At 34.8% G+C, this 25,651-nt stretch overlaps 1 protein-coding gene across 4 annotated transcripts in view; it reads right to left on the bottom strand.

Moving 5' to 3' along the window:
• The window catches only part of EXOC6 (exocyst complex component 6), a 182,735-nt gene that overhangs the window by 126,670 nt on the left and 30,414 nt on the right, over nt 1–25,651 (bottom strand). For all 4 annotated transcript variants that reach the window (XM_058543542.1, XM_058543544.1, XM_058543545.1 and 1 more), the window contains exons 2-6: nt 24,104–24,275; nt 22,790–22,837; nt 22,610–22,700; nt 18,819–18,864; nt 4,393–4,597 (exon numbers count right to left, since the gene is read on the bottom strand). In XM_058543542.1, coding sequence (XP_058399525.1) covers nt 4,393–4,597; nt 18,819–18,864; nt 22,610–22,700; nt 22,790–22,837; nt 24,104–24,275 — 562 coding nt within the window. The remainder of the gene's footprint in view (nt 1–4,392; nt 4,598–18,818; nt 18,865–22,609; nt 22,701–22,789; nt 22,838–24,103; nt 24,276–25,651) is intronic.

Genomic DNA, 25,651 nt, shown 5'->3' with positions numbered 1-25,651 from the left:
TCTCCCTAAAGAAGCTAAAATTCAGCTCCAAACTCCTTCAAAAAAATAACTTTTTGTGCCACTCATGTTTGGCACAGTGGTAGATCCAAGGAAGGCAAAAATAAATACGACATAATCCCTAACTTAAAAAATTCATTGTCTAGTTAAAAACCCAAATAAGCAATTATAATGTAGTGTGAAAAGTACAACAATAGATATATGCACTGAGGAGGAAGTGACCATCTCTTGCTGGAACTAGTGAGACAGAGGAAGGCAGATTTCACAGAGAAGGTGATACTTAAGCCAGCTTTTGGTGGAAAAAAGCAAGAATTCATCAGACTAAGAAATTTGGAAGACTGGAAGGCAAACAGATAGAGGAAACAACTTGTGTATTCAAAAACTTATGAGATCTGATACTACTATAGCACAGGGGGGAGAGGGAGTATCAAGAGATAAGGCTTTTGTCTCATGCTGAGGAATTTGAACTCAGGTAAAGGGTAACTGGGAATCACTAAAGAGAAAGTGATGTGGTCATACTTGCATTTTAGGACAATAAGCAAAAGGAGAAAAGACTAGAGATAAGGAGAACAATTAATTTGATATAATAACAGTCCAGGTATGTAGAGAGGAAGATACAGAATCTACAGATATTTAAAAATAGAATTAATAGTTACTAAGTAGGACTCAATAACAAATTAAATAGAGTATAAATACTCCTGAAAAGTCTAAAGTACTTCTTAGTTTCTGGCTTGTGAAAATAGGATATACTACCACCTGGGACAGGAAATATCGGAAAAATAGATTTAGTGAGAAGATAATAAGTTTACTTTTAGAAATGCTAGGATGGAGGTGCCTACAGGACATTCAAGTGAATATGTAACAAGTAAATCCATAAATGAGACATGAGATCATGGAATAAAGCACAGGATACAGACAGTATCCAAGGAAGGGAGCTACTTTGCAAAGTATGAGGTTTCCACTTACATTGCCTAAGGATACTCCAGAACCAAACTGTGATTTTGCCGAAGTGCCCACAGTTTATAAGAGACTCCAGAAGACTTCTAATGCTCAGAAAACACAAGAAATTAAAAGGGAGCCAGAAGGGATACCAAAATAGAACAAAAACCACTTTTCTTATTAGATCTTAAGGACTTTAGCTCCCACCATAAGAAAACTCTCTAACCTCTCAATTCAGTGGGAGACACTTTCTAAAGGAGAAATTGTAAAGAAAAAATCCCTATAGAAAGACCATTAGGAATGGTTTTTCTGTATGAAAGGCCTGCGTTTAAGTTGCAGAGGTAGGGAGCTTGATTCTTTTTATAAGAAAAAAATGGTGGTAAAGCAGGAAGTGGTGGTGTAGTGGTTAAGATTCAGCAGTCTCACCACCGGGGCCCGGGTTCATTTCCCAGTCAGGGAACCACACCATCGGTCTGTCGGCAGTCATACTGTGGCGGCTGTGTATTGCCGTGATGTTGAAAGCTATGCCACCAATATTTCAAATACCAGCAGGGTCACCCATGGGGGACAGGTTTCAGTGGAGCTTCCAGACTAACACCGACTAGGAAGAAGGACCTGGTCATCCCCTTCTGAAACAACTGGCCATGAAAAGCAACAGAGCATTGTCTAATATAGAACCAGAAGCTGAGAGGATGGTACAAAAACGACCAGGCAGGGTTCAGCTCTGCTGTACACAGGGTCACCAGGAGTCAGAATCGACTCAACAGCACTAACAAAAACCAGGAAGAGTCTCTTCTCTCCCAGCAGGAAATTCTCAGAAACCTCAAATCCTAGGGCCCATGATTTAGTGGACTGCTTAAGCAGAGAGAGTCCAAAACTGGTCTATGAAAAGCAGGTCAGAGAAGATAAGTCTATTATAATGAAACTCTTAATTAAAATGTATAACGGAACATGAACTTTAAACTACTGTTCACATCCTCATACTATAAAACATTACCAAGGATTGTGTTTTTTATCCCCATGGCATACACAGAATTCCTTGCCAGACGTAAGAGAAAAAGTACTGAAAACACTGTGATACTGAAGGCAAGAATGTAATGTTGAAGAGCTCTCCAGTGGGGAAGACCACTCACTGACCAGAGGCAAGCAGTCAGGAGAACTTAGGATCCTGAGAAGAAATGGGAGGTGCTATGGGAAGGATCAGTGGCTCCTCTGATTCCCATGTTATCAAAAAAATGTATCAATCCTATTAGTATCTTGAAGTGTGAACAGTGGAGAAGAAAGATTACCATTTCAGAGGAAAACTATGAAATCTCATACTTTAGCCTAGCTTAACAGTGAGGTAATATCCAACTTTTGGTTCTACTTAGCTCTATTCCTGGGGCTTTCCTAACCTACATAGTTCTCTGGGGTAGTTACAGTCTCTAGATTCAGAATCTCAGGATTCTTTTCCTGATCTTTGGCTTTAAATCTTATTCTCTTACACTTTCTTAGTCTTTTTCTTTTCCAGGCTACTCATCTGGTGTTTGAACTCTAACCCACTGGCCTACACTTCTACCATTTCTGTTCCTATACTACCTCCCTACAACTAACCATTTTCCCCTCATCCCAATGGTAGTGAAAATGGCCTCAGGCTAGTTTCTATAGAAAAGAGGAGTAATAAGTTTGCCTTAAGTTCTATTTTGTAGCTTCTGTTTATTTACAGCAAATAAAGATATTTTTGTCAACCAAGCATTTAACTAATCTGAACACGAGATACTATAAAAAATAATTTGAAAATCAAATCTGCTGTAGTCTACCTACAGACAAGCAACAGTTAACTGCAAATTTAAAAAGAAGCAACGTTAAAAAACATTATTGTACATCATGACTCCTACATTATTATATATAGTTTTCATTTTATTAAAGTAAATTGATCCTGGCAAAGAATTTTCAAAATCAGTACATCCTCAAAATAAACAATCTATTAAAGAAAACAAATTAACACAGAATATAGTATTGTGCAAAGCTGAAACAATTAACAGAAATATAATAGAGATTATCTGATTTACAGATAGTCCTTTAAAAATTTAAATTGGGAGAAAGTTCATATACTGAATTTTTATTTTTATTTCCTCTGATGTGACAAGAGTCTGATACAGACATATTTCTCTAATTAGAAAAATAAAATAAAAGCTTCTCTAAAGTAGTCTGTAATACTTGAGGAAAAAAAAATCATGAGTTAGAAAGCATGTTGACCATTGTTTTATCTCTATAACATTGTGATTATTGGGCGTTTTAACAGCTAACTCTTAGAAGTTTTAATTAAATTATAATCATTTTAAAACTTTTTATTACTGAAAATTTCAAATATAAGCAAAGTAAACAGATTAATATAAAGAACTCTCAAGTACTTATCACCTATCTCCAGCAAGTAATATTTATACATTCTTATTTCATCTATACCTTTACTCAGTCACTCCACACACACCTCAATTACTTTTTACAATTTTCTTTAAGGCAAGATTTATATACATTGAAATTTACAGATCTTAAGAGTACAATTTTTGACAAGTGGTTATACTTTTATCATGGTATAGAACATTTTCATCTCCTCAGAAAGTCCCCTTATGTCCCTTTGCAGGCAATCTCCCACCCAGAGGCAACCACCGCTCTGATTTTTTTCACCTTAAATTAGTTCTGCCTGCTTTAGAACTGCAAACAAATGAAATCACACACGGGGTGTGCCTTGTGTCCAGCTTCTATAGCTCAGCATAATGTCTGGAAGAGTCATATATGTTGTTGCACATATCAGTAATCACTCCTTTTTATTTCTAAGAAATATTCCATTTTACGAGTATAGCACAATTTGTGTATCCATTCTCCTTTTGATGTCCATTTGGGTTGTTTCCAGTTTTTAGCCAATTGTGAACAAAGCTGCTAAGAACATCGTGAGGATTTGTCATATCTCACTGGTAAATACTTAGGAGAGGAACTGCTGACTCAAAAGGTAGGTACGTTAACTTTATAACTGCCAAATCTTTTCCCATTGTTTGTCTTTTTATTATTGAGCTGTAGTTATTAATTCAAAGATAATACTCTGTTTTAAAAAGAGAACAATTTAGAACCTTAGTATAACAGGGCTAACATTTGCCTCTGTGGCTGCCACTTTTCAGCTAATTTTATACCAAATTTGACTGCTGGCAGAAGTTAATGTAATACCACATACACAGGGAAGATTGTTGAGGGATCAGCTGGTGAGTCAAGTTAGATTTTTACTTAAATAAGGAATAAACTGCAAACCAAAAGAAAATGCTGATGAAATCCATTCTAATCAAGAATCAGGAAAGATAAGAAAAGGGTAAAAACTAAACAAAAATAAGCATTTTATACAGGTAAAAAAAGTAAATTTTAGATACATTCTATAACCCAGATTATTATATAACATTAAATTAAAATTCTCCGTTTTAATCTCACCTGTTTCATTGCTGTTTCACCTATTTTGTCAGAATGTTTTCGAATGCTTTCCAAAAAGTCTTTGAGATCAGACATGGAGATTTCTTTAATATCTTCACGGAGTTTAGGAAGATTTTCTATCATTAGCTGACAAAACCGGTATTGACTAACCCGAGGAAAATACACATTCTCTAATTGTTCCATAGTTTTTAGAGCAGAGTAATACCTGTGAGAAGTCAAAAATAAAACTCTATAAAAAGTTCTAATTATATTAATTTTACCAGTAAGTTCAAATAATTAATCAGTCCAACATTCCCACTAAAAAGGACATAGTTATAGTCAAAGTAAGTAAAATTAACATTTATTTCTATTTACTAAGCACAAACTATAAACTATATGAACAAGTTGCAGGCTGAAAACTCATGGCTTATACTAATATAAAACTTCCTTATTTCACATCATCTAAATCTATAACGTCACAAGCATTATCATAGTCATCACAATACAATGTGTATGTATAATAGTTCTAATTTTTTAATTAAAATATTTAGTTATTTGATAGGTGATTTCATAATATCTCTCCCATTCACATACCATCACCATCAAAAAGTACACAGCACATATTTAATTCAAATTAAAGTAAAATATATTTTAAGGAAATTTTTTGAAAATTTTATGCTATTTAAGGCAATTAGATATAATATTGTCACAAAAACCAAGTGAAATACCACTGATAGAGTGATTTTTTTCAATTGAATAAAATATTTACTGAATGCCTAGGAGAGGAACTGCTAGTTTTTACTTACATGGCACTGGTTAAACGCTGGGTATGCAGCAATTAGCAAAGGACAGTCTGTGCCCTAGAGAAACTGACATATACTTTCACATACATACTTTAATTTTCTCTAGACCTCTATGAGACAGATGTCATGGCAGATATTACTATTAATCTATAGATGAGAAAACTGAAACACAGAGAAAGAGAATATACAGTAGTCCCCCCTTATCTGCAGGGGATATATTCCAAGACCCCCAGTGGATGCCTGAAACCACAGATAGTATGAACCCTACATATACTATGTTTTTTCCTATACATACATACCTTTGATAAAGTTTAATTTATAAATTAGGTGCAGTAACAGATTAACAGTAACTAACAGTAAAATACAACAATTATAACAATATACTGTAATAAAAGTTACCACAGGCCTTAGCAACCTCAACATACCATTATTTTCTTTCCTTATTAAGTCAAGAGCTTTCACCTTTTCACTTCAAGGAAGCACTTTACAGCTTCTCTTTGGCATATCCAAATTGCCAGTATCACTACTCCTATGCTCTGGGGCCATTCTTCAGTAAAATAAGGGTTAGTGGAACGCAAGCACTGCCATACCATGATAATAAATCTGATAACTGAGACAGCTACTAAGTGACTAACAGGCAGGTAGCATATACAGCACAGATATGCTGGACGAAGGGATGATTCACATCCTGGGAGGGACGGCACAAGACTTCATCATGCTACTCAGAACAGAGCGCAATTTAAAACTTATGAATTGTTCATTTCTGGAATTTTCCATTTAATATTTTTGGACGATGGTTGACAGGGAGTAATTGAACCCACAAAAAGCAAAACCACAGATAAGGGGGTACTATTGTAATTTGGCCAAGATATTATAATTAATTAGTAGTAAGACTGAGACTTTACAAAACTGTCAGTATCCTACAATCATATTCACCACCAAAATCCATTTGAGAGTAGGTGGCTAAATTTTTTAAATTAATCAAATAATATTCTATACTCTCCCATTGAATTGGATATTAAAATGAGAAAAAGCACTACCTAAAGAACAAAAAAAAGTAATACTTAAGTAAATTGAAAAGACAGTACGTTGAAAAGCTCTTTAAAGGTATTTATTGGCTTTCTGGCCCATATTCTCAAAGACAAGAGTATATTTTGCAAACTGTCACAAAATCTTACCACTAATTTAAAAATTAGACACCTAAATTGTATCTTGGTTATTTAAAATCATTAGAATTGTTATAATATAAACAAATAAAATATACATTTCATGAGAAATTAACATATTTAGGTGATATGGAGAGACAGTACAGAGAGAGATGTCATTGCAATGATTTTGATTATATCTATGACATTAAAGATTTAGATGATGTGAAATAATGCATAATATCTTTTCTCAGTAAAATAACATTTCAAATACAATAGATAAGTTAATAGTCAAAGTGCACATTAGATCAGTTAATAGTCAAAGTGCACATTAGATCAGTTAATAGCCAAAGTGACTATTTCCTGATTTGATTTAAATTAGTATACCTCAAAAGTATTCTCTCTACAACAGGTATGCTTTCTGAAAATTCATGGTAATTATAACATGTTTGAAATCATAAGTGACAGATGCTAAACGAAACGTATTACACAGCAGCTTTTGCAACATACCATAGACACAATCAACAGAGTCCATAACACAGCTGTGCCTTCCCTCACGCTGCTCATCTCTCACCTCCCACCCTGGGCTTCCCTGTGTCACTGAGCCATGAGACATCACAAGACCTTCCTAGCACCCAAACGTACAACCCAGAAATGTGAGCAGTTAATGCCAGTGGGTTGAATCCTTAACTAATGAGAAAAGGAAACGAGAAGATTCTCCTTTCCCTCTCCTGGATGAAATGTTCTGACGTACATAATTTATATAAACTCGCCCAAGTTCTTTGAAATTGATCAATATTAAGCATTATATAACTCAATAACACAACCTCATATCAGCTTTCCCAAGTTCCCTATCTCATTTCTCTTTCCTTCAATCTTCTCTAGAATTATACTCCCTAAAAAAGTTGTAAAATATAAGGTTATAACTCAGGCTTTGCTTCTGGGAAGACCAGACTAAGATATGCAGAAAATTTACAATCTTAGGCAGACAGCAGAAGCTAGGGACCAGACCTTGGATCCCTTCTAAAATTCAGCCACAAATCTCCTAAGCTTTATCTATTTCTAAATGCAAGCAAACTTTGCATAATATATTATATTTTTATTTTGGTATACATGATGCTGTTTTAAAAAAATTATAACAGTAATCCATAACCACTGGAAAAATATAAAAACTATAAAGAGAAAATCAGAGGCACTCATGATCTGATGCTACCATGGAGTATCCAGTCACCTATCTACAACATTTCCAGTTCTATATATGCTCATATCCTATTTAACAGTGTATCATGGAATTTATCTTTAACCAAATTATTTAGAAACAGATTATTACTCTATTTATAAGTCTATTATAACATATCTAATGATGTCCTAATTGTTGGGATTTTTAAATCACTGATTTTTTTATTTTTTATAAACAATACCACAGTAAATTTCCCCCTATGTTAAACCTCTGTCAAGTTGTCTGTTTTTATAAATATGAGACATTTCAAAAAAATTTGTGTGTCATCGGTAAATGGAAAACACGTGAGTACTCTAACAATTCTCTGGTCCACAAGGTATAAATTATGCCACGTTTTAAATTTCATTTGCCTTCCCTTGAGTATTTCCAATTCATCAGAGTTTGTCCTATGATAGAAGTGGTTACTTCAGTCTCTACTATTCTTTTTACATACAATGTCCTGCATATAAGAAAAAGTTACAAAATACACGAATAAGCAGAAAATGTGACCCATAATTAAAATAAAAAAGTCAATGGAAACATAAGTGGCCTACATCTTGGAATTAACAAAAATTTTAAAATAACTATTATAAATGTTATAGAATCTAATAGAAAAGATAGTCAATATGCATGAAGACATGGGAAATTTTAGAGAAGAAACAGAAATTGTAACAAAAAATCAAATGAAAATGCTTCAAATAAAAAAAATCAGAATAAATTCATTCATTCAATGGGCTTAATAGCAGACTAGATACAGGGGAAAAAATGATCCAAGAATGTAAAGACAGCTAAACAGAAGTTATGTAAACTGAAACACATTCGTACAAAGAATGAAAAAAAGGAGTCATGTCTGACATCAGTAGAAACAGGCTCAGTAAATTTGAAGAGAGGTTTAAAAAATTATCTAACGAAGTACAAAAAGAAAAAAAAATGAAAAGGGGGAAATGAGTTCCTGGAAGTTATGGGACAACATTAAATGATCTAACATACATACAATTGGAGTTCCAGAGAGAAAACAGAGAAAGAAATAGAGCAAAAGAAATATTTGAACAGATAATTGCCAAAAAATTTCCAAAATTGATGAAAAGTATCAACCCACAGATCCAATAAGCTAAACAAACCCTAGACAATGTAACTACAAAGAAAACCACACCTAAACATATCATTGTCAAACTTATAAAAACAAAAGATAAAGAGAAAAATCTCAAAAGTTGCCATAAGAAAAAAAGACCTATTACGAATTTCTAACACTGCTAAGAATGACAGCAGAACTTCTCAACAGAAACAATGAAGAGCAGAAAACAGTAAAATATAATATTTGAAGTGCTGGAGAGGGAGACAACCTAGAACTCCATAGCCAACAAAACTATTGTTGAAAAAGAGAAGGAAAATAAACACATTTCCAGACAGACAAAAGCAAAAAAAATTTTCTCCAGCTGATAGATGTATACTACAATAAATGCTAAACAAAGTTTATCATGCATAAGGGAATTATACCAGCTGGAAGCCTGGATCTGCAAAAAAGAAAAAAGAGTAACAGAAAGGAGAAACTGGTAAGTATAAAAGAATCTGTTTTTTTAATGATGATGCATATGTGTGTGTGTGTGTGTGTGTGTGTACACACATATAGTTTATAACACGTTACAAGTAAAATATATGAAAACGAGTACAACAGGCAAGATGACAATAAATACAATTGTACTATTATAAGTTTCTTATATTGTTGATGAAATATAATAATATTAGTTGAGAGTGGGCTGTGATAAGTTAAACATGCATATTGTAATCTCTAAAGTAGCCACTAAAAAGTTAAACAAAGAAATATACCTAATAAATGAATAGAGGAAATAAAGAATACATATTTAAAAAACTCAGTCATAAAAGAAGAAGGATAATAAGAACCAAAAATAGATGGGACAAAGAGAAAACAAAGAGCAAGATGATGAATTGAAAATCAACCACAATAATAATTACATTAAAAGTAAATGATCTAAAAACTCCACATACAAAGTAGAGACTGTCCACTGGATAAACTCAAGTAAGAACCAGTTATACAATATTGACAAGAAACACACTTTAACTATAAAAACTGAGGTTAAAAGTAAAAGAGTATCAAAGATATACCATGCAAACACTAAGTATAAGTATGCTCGAATAACTATAATGACTATATGAATATCAGGCAAAGTAGAATTCAGGACACAGAATATTATCAAAGATAAAGATATTTCATAATTATAAAGGGCTAACTACTAAGAATATAAAATAATCATAAATGTGAATGCATCTAAAATTAGAGCTTTGAAATATATAAAGCAAAATTTAAAGAACAAAAGGGAAGACAGATAAACTCACAAAAGTTGAAAACATCCTCTCTATCACTGATAGAACTGGCCAAAAAAACACTGGCGACGTAGCGGTTAAGATCTCATGTTCTGCTTCAGTGGCCTGGGGTTCGCCAGTTTGGATCCAGGGTGTGGACCTACTCACCGCTCATCAAGCCATGCTGAGGTGGCGTCCCACACAGCAGAGCTACAACTCTACAACTATGATACACAACTATGTACTGGGGTTTTGGAGAGAAAAAACAAAAAAGAGGAAGACTGGCAACAGATGTTAGCACAGGGCCAATCTTCCTCAAAACAAAACAAAAAAAACATTAAAGATTTAGAAAATTTAAACTGCACCGGGGCCGGCCCAGTGGCTTAGCAGTTAAGTGCGCGCACTCCACTACTGGTGGCCCAGGTTCGGACCCCGGGCACGCACTGACACACCGTTTGTCTGGCCATGCTGAGGCGACATCTTGCATACAGCTACTAAAAGGATGTGCAACTATGACATACAACTATCTACTGGGACTTTGGAGAGAAAAAAAAAAAAAAAAAGGAGGAGGATTGGCAATAGATGTCAGCTCAGGGCCGGTCTTCCTCAGCAAAAAGAGAAGGATTGGCATGGATGTTAGCTCAGGGCTGATCTTCCTCACAAAAAATAAAAATAAAAAAATAAACTGCACTAACAACTAACTTGACCTAACTGATATTTCTAGAACACTAAAGCCAATTACAGTTGCAGAATATACAGTCTCTACAAGTACACATGAAATACTCACCAAGACAGATAATATGATAGGCCACTAAACAAGTCTCAGTAAATGTTAAAGAACTAAAATCATACAGAGTATGTTCACTGGCCCAATAGTATTAAACTAAAAATTAATAATAAAGATTATAATATATCTAAATAATCTCCCAAATATTTGGAAATTGAACAACACACCTGTAAATAACCCGAGTTAAAAAAAAAAACAAGGAAAATTAGAAAATATTTGAAACTAAAAGATAATGAAAACATAACATTTCAAAAATTGTGGGATGCAACTAAGGCAGTACTCAGAAGGAAATGTATAATTTTAAATGCTTAAAATAGAAAAAGAAGAAAGGCATATAATCACTTTTCTATATTTCTACCTTATAAAGATAGAAAAAGAACAAATTAAACCCCAAGTATAAGAACAGAAATAAAAACAAAGGTAGAAACCAAATTTTTTCTCTATTTAAAAAATAGAGAAAATAAATGTTAGATCTTTGAAAATATCCTTAAGAAAAAAGAAAGAAGACACAAATTACTAATATCGAGAATAAAAAAGACAAATATTACTACATATCCTACAGACATTAAAAGGATAATAGGACAATATTATGAATAGCTTTATGCCAATAAATTCAACGACTTAGATAAAGTGGTCCAAGTCCTTGAAAAAACATAAGATTACAAAAACTAACTCAAGAAGAAATAAGTCTTAATAGCTCAAAGTCTATTAAGGTAATGGAATTCATATCAAAATTTTGCCAGCCGCCTTTGTCAAGGAGAAGAGAGCGCTCTGAGCTTATTTCAAACTAGTTACTTTTCTTCCTCCCTCTGCTGGTACTTTCCTGTGATCTTCACCCTGAGAATCTGGGAGGGCTCCTGAAGGTGAAATTCCCAAAAATGTGTGGGTCCTCCCAAGGCTGGGACCCCAGGAATTTTTCTCTCTCAAGCCCGTAGACACTCAATCACCTTTAAGTGTTCCTATACACTCCAGCAGTGGCTTCTGTTCTCAGTAAACTGTGACAGCCTGTATTGCTTCTCTCTCCAGTTTTGGGGGCAGCAGTTTGCCACATGATCTCAGTTCTCCGATGGATTTAAAAAAGGTTTTTAATTTTCAGTTTGTTTAGCTTTTTTCTTATTCTAGGGGCAGAAGTGATGACTTCAAAGCTCTTTATATGTAAGACCAGAAAACAGAAATTCCTTATTTTTAATTTTTTCTTTTTATATTTAATTTATAGAAGCTCCTTATATATTGTGGTTATGAATCCTGTCAGAAAACATACTGCAAATGTTTTCCTAGTCTGTGGCTTGCCTATCAATTTTCTTAAAAGTATCTTTGGATGAGTGGAAATTTTTAATCTAAAGTCCAATGTATCAATTTTTTATAGTAGCTGTTTGTCATTCTTCTAAAAAATATCTTTATTTACCCTGGGGTTGTCAAGATACCATCCTACATTCTTTTCAAGAAGTTTTATGATTCTAGGTGGATTATAAAAACAAGACTCAGCTACACGTTGTCTAAAAGAAACCACTTTAAACATAAAGACAGAGAGAGATTAAAAGTGGAGGGACAGAGAAAGATACACCATGCTAACATCAATCAAAAGAAAAGTGGAGTACCTATATTAATTTCAGACAAAGCAGACTTTAGAGCAAAGAAAATTATGAGGGATAAAGAGGAGCATTATATAATGATCAAATGGTCAATCTCCAACAAGACATAACAATCCTTAATGTATATGTGCCTAGTAACAGAGCATCAAAATATGTGAGGCAAAAACTGATAGAACCGTAAGGCAAAACAGACAAATTCACTGTTATAGTTGGAGACTTGAACACCACTCTAACAGTAACTAACAGAACCAGCAGGCAGAAATTCAGCAAGGATATAGTTGAACTGAACAGCACCATCAGTCAACTGGATCTAAATGACATTTATAGATGACAATAAAAGCAGAATACATATTCTGCTCAAGTCACATAGAACACTCACTAACATAGACGATATTCTGGGCCATAAAAAACACCTTAACAAATTTAAAAGAATAAAAATCATACAAAGCTAACATCACACTTAATGGCAAGAAACAAGATACTTTTCCCCAGGAGATCAGAAACAAGGCAAGAATGTCCCCCCTCACCACTCCGATTCAACACCATACTGGAAGTCACAGCTAATTCAATAAGACAAGAACAGGAAATAAAAGGTATTCATATTGAGAAGAAAGAACTAAAAATCTTTGTCTCCAGATAACATGTCTATGTAGAAGATCCCAAAGAACTGACAAAAAAATTTTCAGGACTAGTAAGTGATTATATAGTAAGGGTGCAGAATACAAGGTTAACATATAAAAATCAATTTTCTTTCTGTAAACCAGCAAGGAGCAACAAGAATTGGAAATTAAAAACACAATACTATTTACATTAGCACCAAAAAAATGAAATACTTATATATAAATTTAATCAAATATGTACAAGATCTATATGAAAAAAACCACAAAACTCTGATGAAAGAAACAAAAGATAATCTAAATAAATGAAGAGATATTCCATGTTCATGGATAGGAGACTCAATATCATCAAAACGTCAGTTCTTCCCAATTTGATTATAGATTCAACCCAATCCCAATAAAAATCCCAGCAAAATATTTTGTGGACTTCAACAAACTGATTCTAAAATTTATACAGAAAGGCAAAAGACCCAGAATAGCAAACACAATATTAAAGAAGAACAAAGTTAAAAGACTGATACTATCCAATCTCAAGACTTACTATAAAGCCACAGTAATCAAGAGAGTGTGGTACTGGCAACAGGACTGACAAATAGATCAATGGGATAGAATAGAAAGCACAGAAACAGACACATATGAATATAGTCAACTGATCTTTGACAAATGAACAGAGGCAATTAATGGAGAAAAGGTAGTCTTTTCAACAAATGAACATCCACACGCTACAACTGGACATCCACATGCAAAAAAGAAAATCTAAACACTGACCTTCACATTTCACAAAAATTAACTCAAAAGGGATCATAGGCCTAAATATAAAACATAAAACTATAAAACTCTAGAGAATAACATAAGAGAAAATCTAGGTGACCTTGAGTTTGGCAATGAGTTTTCAGAAACAACACCAAAGCATGATCCACGGAGGAAAAAAATGGTAAGTTGGACTTCATTAAAATTAAAATCTTCTGCTCTAGAAAGACACTGTTAAGAGAATGAAAAGACAAGCCACAGACTTGAGGAAAATATTTTCAAAACACATATTTGATAAAGGACTAGCATCCAAAATATACAAAGAACACTTAAAACTCAACAATAAGAAAATAACCAAATTTAAAAGTAGGTAAAACATCTGAACAGGCACCTCACCAAAGAAGATACACAAATGACAAATAAACAGGAAAAAATGCTCAACATCACATGCCATTAGAGAATTGCAAATTAAAACAACGAGATACCACCATATACCTGTTAGAATGGCTAAAATCTAAAACAATGACAATACCAAATCCTGGTGAGGATGTGGGGCAACAGGAACTCTCATTCATTACTGGTAGGAATGTAAAATAGTAAAGCCACTTTGGAAGACAGTTTGACAGTTTCTTACAAAGCTAAACATAGTCTTATCATATGATCTAGCAATTGCACCCCTAGGTATTTATTTAAATGAACTGAAATTTATGTCTAACCGAAAACATGCACACAAGTTTACAGCAGCTTTATTCAAAATTGCCAGAAATTGGAAGCAACCAAAATGTCCTTCACCAGGTGAATGGATAAACAAACTGTAGTACACCCATATAAGGCCATATTATTCAGCAAACACCCAAGTGAAAAGATTCAACAAGAATCAGAGATATCAAACTTGAGCTCAAGAGTCAAGGTTCAGATTTGGGAGTCATCTGAATATAAATCCAACTTTTTTTTTTAACAAATGTGAAGTAACAGTAACTAATAAAAAAATAATTTCTTTTTAACATTTTGCAAGTCAAAAAAATACACCTAGTTTGGGGCTAGTTTGATTCTGTAGGTCACTAATTTGCAAGCTCTAGTTGATCAGCAGGAATAACATCTGCCCATGCCCATTATTTCATTACTCCATATGGACACTTACCCTTACAAAAATATGGCAGGGCACCATAAGCCCACGGAAATAGAAGTGGGATTCTAAATATCCAGTGAGACGGTTCATTGAATACATGCTTACACTTTCACTATTTCTTGAAACACCAGTAAAATGACCACAAAGGGATTTTTAAAAAGCATAAACCCATACAGATGAAGAGAAAAGGAGAAGTGAGAATGATCAAATTTTAGAACCTGGAAAGCTAATGGACAAGTGGTAAAAAAAAAAAAAAAAAAAAAAAAAAAACTCAGCAGACCTAAGAAAACTGAATTCTAAGTCCATAGATGACAAGCTAAGAACCTAATTTATTCTATAGAATCTCCACAAAGCTCAGGAACTGATAGGAATCCCACTACTCATGGAAGCGGGAATGAAAGGAGGGTTAAAGTAAGGAATATTGGTTGAAAATCTGTTTACGAAACAAATCCCAGATTCTCTCTTCCACTCCAGGCATCTGAGCAACTGTCTTTCGCCATCTTGGCAAAATGCCAAAGAAACTAAAATAGATAATTTATGAATAAGGGGACACCACCCAAGGTTGAGGGCAACAGTACTGGTGTGAAAACAAGAAGATTAGTTGAGCCCATATATAATAGATGCCCTCTTCCCCAACTCAGATCCCAGAATGCTGGCAGTCAGATCCTTACCCTCCAGACAGGAGACAGGAAAAGTCTCCTCTAGGACTTCTAGACTCCTCTAGACTCCTCTGACCAGCCCCAGAAGAAATAACCAGATAGTAATATCAGAGGCTCCCCAACTAAACAGCCCAGCCAGATAACCTTGCAGTAAAACTCACAATCAACAAGTCCTACCCATGGCAATCAGCTTATGTCCACTACACTTAAATATGAGTAGTCAACCAAGGAATTACCAGACATTTGAGAAACACCTCCAACAAGAAAGGCAGAGATAAAAACAAACTGGCGGGGGGCGGGGGCGGTGGCAAGGGGGACTTAAAGGAAACAGATTATGCAAGGAGATATATAGAGAGAGAGATTTAAAATCTCAGAGAGGTAAGAGAAAATACTGTAACAATGAATGAAATGAATAAATGAAAAACAGGTTACCTGGGAAAAAAAAGAAACATTTGAAGATCAAAAAAGAGTTCTTAGAAATTAAAAATCAGATAGCACAATGAAATAAAATCAGTATTATCTTTAAAAGATAAAGATGAAGAAATCTCACAGAAGCAGAACAAGGAGACAAAAAGACAAAAATGTGAAAGAAGAAATAAGAAAATCAGAGGACCAATCTAGAAGATTGACTATCAATATCTCTCATGGAGAGAGAATCAAGAAAACAGAAGGAGGGCTGGCCCCGTGGCTTAGCGGTTAAGTGCACGCGCTCGCTGCTGGCGGCCCGGGTTCAGATCCCGGGCACGCACGGACGCACCGCTTCTCCGGCCATGCTGAGGCCGTGTCCCACATACAGCAACTAGAAGGATATGCAGCTATGACATACAACTATCTACTGGGGCTTTGGGGGGAAAACAATAAATAAATAATTTAAAAAAAAAAAAAAGAAAATAGAAGGAAAAAATTAATTCAAGAAAATTTCCTAAATCTTAAGGACATTATCAGATTAAAAGACAGTTTCCAGATTAAAAGTAGGTTCACCAAGCACTCAGCACAATGGAAGTAAACAGGTCCACATCAAAGCACATCATCAGGAAATTACAGACCACAGATGACAAAAAGAAGATTCTAAAAGAGACAAAAGGTAGGTCACAAGCTAAGGATGAGAAACCAGAATGACTTCAAACTTCGCAGCAACCCTCGAAGCTAGAGGGCATGAGAGATAGAGGTGGGTGGGTGGGTGTGTGTGTGTGTGTGTGTAACAGGCCCACCTAGCACACAGATCTTAGTTTCCAAATACAACTACTTACTAAAAGGTGCTAGGGTACCCTGGAGAATGGTTATTTCCAGGTCTAGGGCTAGAGAAGCACAATGTGAGCCTGGAACATCTTACCATATGATAAGCAAGAAAATACTCAAAGACAAATGAGGACAAAGAAACCAGCTTGAGGGGTTCTCCTAGTCAAATTTGGGACAATTTGGGTATCAAAAAGAATGATGAGAATAACAGAATATAACACATTCATTAAAAAAAAAAAAATCCAGGGGCCGGCCCGGTGGCATAGTGGTTAGGTTTGCATGCTCCACTTCAGCAGACCAGGGTTCGCGGGTTCGAATCCTGGCCACGGACCTACACACCACTCATCAAGCCATGCTGTGGCAGTGTCCCACATATACAATAGAGGAAGACTGGCACAGATGCTAGCTCAGGGACAATCTTCCTCAAGCAAAAAGAGGAAGACTGGCAATAGATGTTAGCTCAGGGCCAATCTTCCTCACCAAAAAAAAAAAAAATCCCTGAGTCCACAGTAATAATCAGAAAAAGAAGGAAAAAAAAAGGGGATAAAAAGGAAGAGGTAAAAAAAGGGGGAAAGTTCTTCTTTACACAAAAAAGCCAGCTAATAAATGTTAAAAGGAATCACAGAATTATAAAAATCACCATTTTGTAACCCCAATACAGTAACTGATTAAAACAAGAATCCTAAAACCACTGGGTGAAAGGATCTTAGGAAACAGGACTCAAAATACCACCCCATAGATTACTTACTAATTGCAAAGAGAAAAATACACCTTTTCAAAAGAGATCTGGTAGCCATTCCCTTAACCAAATGATCAAATGTAGCATAATTTACAGACAATCTGACAGTATATGCCTCCTGATGTCATACAATGAGAGGTACACAATATCACTTATGTCCTATCCTAGCCAAAAACATTTAATCTGAAAGTAATTAGAAAGAAAGTAATTAGACAATTCCAGAATGCCCTGATCTACAAGACAACTGACTTAGACTCTTTCATGAAAAACAAAGGAAAGTGGGAAGACTGTTCTAGATTAAAAGGTCAAAAAAATACATACCAACCAATGTTTCAGGGAGGAAAAGGAGATATAAGACATTTGGGGGATAACTGGGGAAATCTGAATATAAATATTAGATTATGTTATTGAAGAAATACATAATGTCCCAAACTGGAAAATAGTGAAGTAATAATAAAAGTTAGTTATTTAAAGACATAAATGTAAATACCAAAATAATCCCTTAAGAGAGGTAAAAGTTTTCCACCCTAGGAAGGAGGAATGATGAATGGCAAGTAGGGAAGGTGATCCCTGGGTTATTTTTGCAACAAATACATAGAACTATTTATTTGGATCTTTAACGTATGAAGATGTATACATAACTTTGATAGAAAAAATAGAATATATTAATAATATATACATAAAAGACTATTTCAGAATACTTTATGGCTCATGTATTAAGAAGGAAAAAAATCACTCTACTAATTAGTACTAATTGGTAAAGCCCAATAAAATTCAAGGTGTAGCACTATAAAGCAGCACATACACAAATCTTTTGAGTATAGATTTGTATATAATGTGCTGTGATAATTAAGTAGTTACTAATAAACTAAGAGAAAATCATTATTTCCCTATCCCAAATATGTCTCATTTATTCTGATTTTTCTCTTTACTTTAAAATTGCTCATCTTTAAAATATTTTAAACATTATTACCTCTAAAGCTTCTAGGGCAATCAGTAAACTACTCTGAATTACTTTATTTTTCATTTGTCATACATTCATTTGCGTTATAAAACAGAACATGAACTATACCAGCCCAGATTGTCAAAATATAACTACCCACACTTTTCACTTGTGGACCCATAATACAAACTAAGCCTTTGATTGTACGCTATATTAATACGCTGGTGAGTTAATCAATATTTTTTATTCCTGTTCAGTTGTCTATTTGTTCTTCATCAACATTATCAACCTTTAATATCACTTATAAAGGGCAAGGATCCACAAATAAATGGCTAAGAATTGCTTTATTGGATGACCCTGATGGGCAAACTGCACGAACATAGAATAAAAGTAGAAAGCACAACTTCACGTGACTCACTATAATTTACAGTAAGTTTATCTATGTCTTCCGTAATAGAAAAAAAAATTCTTATGAAGAACAATTAGGAAAGAAACCAACTCACCTTTTTGCACTCATCTGTTCTTTTAGCTTACTGTACATTTCCAGCACTGCATTAAAAAATATAATTAATTTTAGCTTTCAAAATGAAAAAACTTTTTTGAAAGATGAAAATAATTAAAGCAGGGAAGAGCATATTATAAATTCATTTTCTCTATACTTTGATTTAGGCTTATATTTTCAAATAAAATTTTATACTTCATGTAAAGAAAAACATTTTAATCTCTACATCTGTTGAACATTATATATATTAATACATTATACTGAACTTGAAACACTTGCATATGCTGACACCTATAATTGAGATATTAACCTACCAACAATTATCCTATCCAGAAACTTACTAATATCTCTTCCCTGCAGGGGAATTGAAAGTTTAGAATTTAGTTATTTGAGAGAAAGAGTTGAGCAACAGTGAGATTGATTGATTTTGATTCAATATACCAAATACAGCCATGTGCTGTATAACACCGTTTTGATCAGCGACAGACTGAATATTCGACAGTGGCCCCATAAGATTAGTACCATATAGCCTAGGTGTGTAGTAGGCTATACCATCTAGGTTTGTGTAAGTACTGTAGTGGAGGAAGAAACTTTCCTCTACTCTTCCAGGTTCTTCTGGCTGGTCTAAGAATTAAATTGACATGAGACAGATCAACAAGAGAAAAACAAACGAAAGTTTAATAACGTGTACATGGGAGAAACCCAGGAAAACCACGGAACTCGCCAAAATGGCCAAAGTCCTCACGTTCAACACCATCTTCAGCTAAAGACAAAAGAAGATGTTGGGGGTGGTGAGAGTCAGGGACTTGAAAGGGAAGGAAAGCAATTCACAGGTAGGTAAAAAGGAGCAAATGTTTGGAAAACAAGTGTTTGGCCACACAGAAACAGAAGAACACAGAGGGGAGCCCAACAAACAGGCTTTTCTAGGTTCCTCTCTACCACCTAGTTCATGTTTTGCTAAGGTGATAACTCACTTCCTGAGACAGCTTTTCTTATCTGAATTCTTTTAGGTAGTTAAACAAGAAAAACTTTCTGAGTCTCTTGTTTCTTAAAAATAATCAGCCTAGGGGCTGGCCCGGTGGCATAGTGGTTAAGTTTGTGCGCTCCACTTTGGCAGCCCAAGGTTCACAGATTCAGATCCCTGACGCGGACCTACACCACTCATCAAGCCATGCTGTGATGGTGACCCACACACAAAATAGAGGGAAGACTCGCACAGATGTTAGTTCAGGGCTGGTCTTCCTCAAGCAAAAAGAGAAAGATTGGCAACAGAGGGTAGCTCAGGGCCAATCTCTCTCACCAAGAAAAAAAAAAAAAATCAGCCTAAAATAATCCACATGTTCAAGAGATACATTTTGGGGTGACAAATATTGTCCCCCTTCAGTACATTCTATGTTAGCATAACAACAAAACTGCCTGATGATACATTTCTCAGAACATATCCCTGTTGTTAAGCAATGCATGACTATAAAATGACACAACTGTATTATAGCTCACTAAACAAAATTTTACACCAAATACCCGAAGAAAGAAAAACCCCAAAAGCTTACAGCAGAGAGTGAATTATAATAAAGGCATAAATAAACAAAACAAAGCATCTTTATTCGTTTTATCATTTCTATCAAAGGCTCAGAAATGCAATTATTCAATAAAATTGTTATAAGCTTCAGCAAGATGACATACTGCCACCAAAAAGGCTTTAATGCAACTATATAGATTACCATTCATCCTTAGTAGAATTTCAAAGTATAAAGTGTCACCCACTTTAAATTATTACTGGCTCATCAAGTCAGCTCATATACTCCTAGACTAGAGAGACAGACTTTTTTCCCCCAGATTTTCTACAGTTTTATGGCTACTCCCCAGGGGTTTTCAACTTTACAAAAGATATTGTTTACTTATCTGAAAACCATAAAAACTGCAATGCTGGCTATAGTGAACTAGCCCTAACTCTGTGGACCCTATGTATATCTTTATCACAGCCCCTATACTGTAATGCAATATTTCTCACATTTTCCAACCAAAACATTAGAGTGAACATATAACCAGGGAAAGAGCCTAAAACTGCTGCTACAAGTATAAACTTCCTTTGAAGTCCCCTGTTTTATCTCAGCAATTCATGTAAATTTCACATCTACTTTATATTATTTCCATATTGTTTTCATATAAAAATAATGCTTTCCTCAAAAATAATTAAGTAAAAATAATGTATCAGGAAAATGCATTCTAGACCCTGTGACTTCTTACATCCTCTCATATTCCTCCTAATCTAAGGAGGAGTTAAGCAATTGCACAGTAATTGATGGCTTACTTGTCTTTATTCACATTAGATTTTAGGATCCTCCAGAGCTGGAATTATATCATTTTCAACTTTGTATTTCCAATAATCTACCATAATGCCTCCTGACACAGAAAAGTATTCATGAGTGGATAATTAGATAGAAGGATAGATGGAGGAAAGGAGGTTGTTCTGAATGTAGCTATTCGGAACACAATGTTTATATGAACTCAGATTTCATCTCCAGCCTTGAAAGCAAAGACAGTAGTAGTAACAAAAATCTAAGCTTTACTTCCCTTTATTTCTATATTTCAAATAGCCCACTAGGTGAATAACCTGAATTCAGCCCTTTCTCACTCTATCAGTACCCATTTTTTAGACTTATTACCATTCAGCGACAAAGCATTCAAACTTAGAGACTGTCTTCATGGTTATTATAGTGTATCTGATGCTGGCAAAGAGGTATTAAACATTACCGTAAGGAAGTAGGTTTCTTAACCCTGAAATCTAACATAATAAGCACACATTTTATTTACTCAAAGTTAATGTGCAAATAAATATCCCTGGTCCATCGGAGATTAAACTGAGTAGAATTTCAGTGATTCTAAAAAAAGAAAAGCTATTCTCACAAGTCAGAAAACAATTTTTTTAGCTAATAAAATCTGCTGACAGTTTTAACAGATAATTTGTACTCTAAGCTAAATTTATGTTACATAATTATTATACAAAGCATCTCATTATATTCCCCTGGATATAGAGGTTCAGGATCTTTCCTAAAAAAAATAAGTTAAAAAATGGGACACCGAGATGTATTTAGCTTACGACATGAAGAAAAAAATGACATATACCTGCTTCCTTTTGTTTGAACAGGACATGCGGGTAAAGCAAATACTGGGTACCTTCTTCAGAATTTATTTGACGTCTCAGTAATATCTGAGCCCCCACAGATAGACCAGAAACTCAAAAACCTAAAAAGTCAGTCTTTCCAAAAAATAGGAGGAAAGGCAAGACTGAAGAAGGAAGAAGATCTAGCACTTCTGGATGTTTTCTTACCTCATTAGCAAAGGAAACTGTAAGCAAAGCACAACGAACCAGCTTAAGCGACAAACAGAAAACAACGGAAAACTGGAGGTAAAAAATTAGGCAAATTAAGAAAAGGTGAGAAAATGTAATCAAAAGACAGTCTCCCTATGGGAACGTATTCTGAGGAAAAACAAAAAAAGTTGGGGATGGGGAGGGGGCAGTGAGAGACAAAGGACAAACTAGGCAGAAAGGAAATGGAAAGGTAGAGGTTGTTCCAGGACACTGATGTGACAGATCATCAAACGAGGGCTTTATAATATAGGAAAACCATGAAAATTCAGGAAATAAAGTGGATAAGAAAGATAACCATAGGCTTTTGGGGGGCAATCACCAAATAATCTGTAATTCTCATAACGAATAATGACTATACACTATCATCAAATTATAATGTCACCAAGCCAAACGTTACATTATAGACAAGTTTAACTCACCTGGAAGGCATAACTGCAATTTTTCTACTACAGTTATAATATTCCTCTGCTGAATTCTACATCGAATAATATCTTCTGTTTGGACTATCACCTTAGAAAAGAGGAAATGTTCATATTTTTAAATGAATAGTTAAATCTCATCCATGTATTGAGTACACAAAATATGTATCACTTTCTCACCTCCTTTCCAGCATCTTGAAATCTTCGGTTGGTGTCAGTAACTTGCACCTTAAAAATAATTTCACCTTAGTTAGACAAACATGCATAAAACTGCCCTGATGTAACTGCTCACCCTTGTAATCAGATCATGCTTCATGAGAAACTCAGGACAAAGAAATGCAAATTCAAATTAACTCTACAGCTTGAACTTGAACTTTTGATTGAAAAGGGCTTTTGTTAACTTCAATTACTTATGACAGTTCTTTTTAACAGATTCTGTGGCAAACTTCTCAAATTTACTCTAGATTTTTGAACTTTACTTGCTTCTCTAAGTCTGTCAAACAATTCAAATCACTGACCCAATTGACCACTGGTCCCTTTTTGATAACTTCAATGAGGTCTATGTGCCATTCATTGTCTGTAGGAAATGGTGATTGCATTTTATGGTAATTAAACATTCATACTTTGCTGAATGCAAACACTGGGTGGTTGATTAACATCAAACATGGAAATCTCAATCCATAGCAACATTTTAATGCTGCAGGTGCAGGCAAAGCTCAACCTCAAATTTTCCCACATATTAAGTGACTCATTAGGTCATCATAGTAAGGAAGCACATTCTGGTTTATTAAAAATCTCATTAATTTCTAAACAAAGATGCTCAGTGACCTCATTGATGCTGTATTTGGTCTCTCGTTATCTGAATATCCTTTATATAATGATTTTCTAATCATAACCTTTGGTGAACCAGAGTCATTCTGTCTGCTAAGCTCTCCAAATGTAAAGAAAGATAAATAGGACAGTTCTTATAACTAAATATTTTGTATTCTGGCTGAACATATCCAGGACTCCTTTAATAAATAATGTTTTGCTGTGGCAGAAAATGTAGACCAACTTTCTTTAATAAAATTATGCATTGCTATTAAACTGAAAAAAAAAACAGTATCAGTATTATTAAATAATTTTGAGAACACAATCATTTATAGTAAGTTCCTAAAAGTTTTTAGAGGATAGCTTTTTATCAATATTGTACTAATTGTCATTTTAAAAATTCTTAAACTGCAAATGAGGCTTTTCATCGTATGAATTTTTTTAGTTCATTTCCTTGCATGGAAAGAAATCCTGTTAAATCAATGCGTTACTTGCTTTACAAAAAAAGAGATTACTTCTGTCATTAGCATGGTTAACAAAGCATAAAGAGCATTCCTAAAAATATACACTAATTGACTTCTTGAAAGTAGTACATTTAATAATGATTTGTACATATACACCACAAACTAATACTTGAGTAATTTAATGAGGGCAAAGGTAAATAGAATTTGTACTATTTCTTACCTTCAGTTTTTCTGCATCAGCCCTTACTTTAAGAAGTTCTGTAATAGCATCTACAAAACCCTGATGATGAAAATTACACATCTTTTCAATTTCCTTGTCATGATTACGGATACAAGCATCTAACTTTTCCATAAACCTCTTGTGTGCATTTGGTTGGTCATCATAGACAGACCTGTAAGTATATAAAAAGAAAGCTAACATTAATTTCCCAGTTCACCAAAATTTATTCTTTATTAAGCCCAATCTTTGCAACAGCTGATATCTTGAAATAAAATCTCTGAACAGATAAACTGGGTTGATCGTGCTGCCACTAGTAGAAATAATATGGGTGAAAAATATTTACTTTTTTCTTGAACATGTTTATATTAAAAGAGCCACAAGCCCTCTAGATATATCACTAGGTATCTGGAAATAAAGGTCTGAGGCTCAGGAGATGAACCTTTAACATAGAAGTGCTCAAAAAAGAATCATTAAGTGAATCAATGAATAGACTCCTGATTTCTATAGCATTTACTATGTGTCCAGACATATTCTAAGTGCCTTATACATTAACTATTTAATCCTCACAACAAGTCTATAAAGTGGGTATTGTTATTACCCTTCCTTACAGATAAGTTACAGATTATGTAACTATCATTAATTATACAACTAGCAAGTGACAGCTGGGATATGAATCCTAGTAGTCTGGCTCCAGAGTTTACACTCTCAAGTACAAGGCCATATTGCAGTCACCACAATGTTTTCTAAAAATGGCGTACACAGTCCTACTGTATCTCAGCTCATGCAGTCTCCACATAGAGGGCAGCCCCCACCAGCCATGCAGGAAAACATTAACCTTGTCCAAAAAAAGGTTTGGCCCTTGCCCCCAGCTCCTGGGAGGTAAGTTTTTGGAATGTTCTGCCTGACAGATGTCTTTATTTACTTGGGGACCTTGGGCAATGCCAAATAGTCTACACTAACAATGTGATTTATGGTGGGTAGGGGCCTTGGGCCACACAGCATCAGCTCTGGAGGGGCTGGAGATAAAGGTCAGCAATGTGGGCAATCAGCCACGTCTATATGACCAACCTCCAGTAAAAACCCTGGACACCATGGCTTGGGTGAGCTCCCCTGGTTGGCAATACTCTATGAGTGTTGAGATAGGTAAGCGCTGTCCATATGACTCCATTGGAAAAGAACTGGAAGCTCCTGCCTGGACCTCTCCTAGACCCTGCCTTATGTGCCTTTTCCTGTCGTTTAACATTTTAATCTGTATCCTTTTGCTGTAACAAACAGTACTGTGAGTATAACAGCTTTGCTAAATTCTGTGAGTCCTCCTAGTAAATTATTGAACCTCAGGGTAGTCTTGGGGACCTTCCGAAAGGTCATCTCCAAGTCAGATACCGTATGATCTCACTCATAAATAGAAGACAAAAACAACAACAAACAAAAACAGAGAGACAGAGACTGGATTTGTGGTCACCAGAGGGAGGGAGGAGGGCAAAAGGGGTGATTAGGCACATGTGTATCATGATGGATGGTAATTAGTCTTTGGGTGGTGAACATGAT

The sequence above is a fragment of the Diceros bicornis genome, chromosome 6, assembly GCF_020826845.1.
Source record: "Diceros bicornis minor isolate mBicDic1 chromosome 6, mDicBic1.mat.cur, whole genome shotgun sequence".
NCBI classification, from domain to species: Eukaryota; Metazoa; Chordata; class Mammalia; order Perissodactyla; family Rhinocerotidae; genus Diceros; species Diceros bicornis.
The sequence above is the reverse complement of the archived record's forward strand: the minus strand, read 5'-3'. Positions and strand labels throughout refer to the sequence as shown.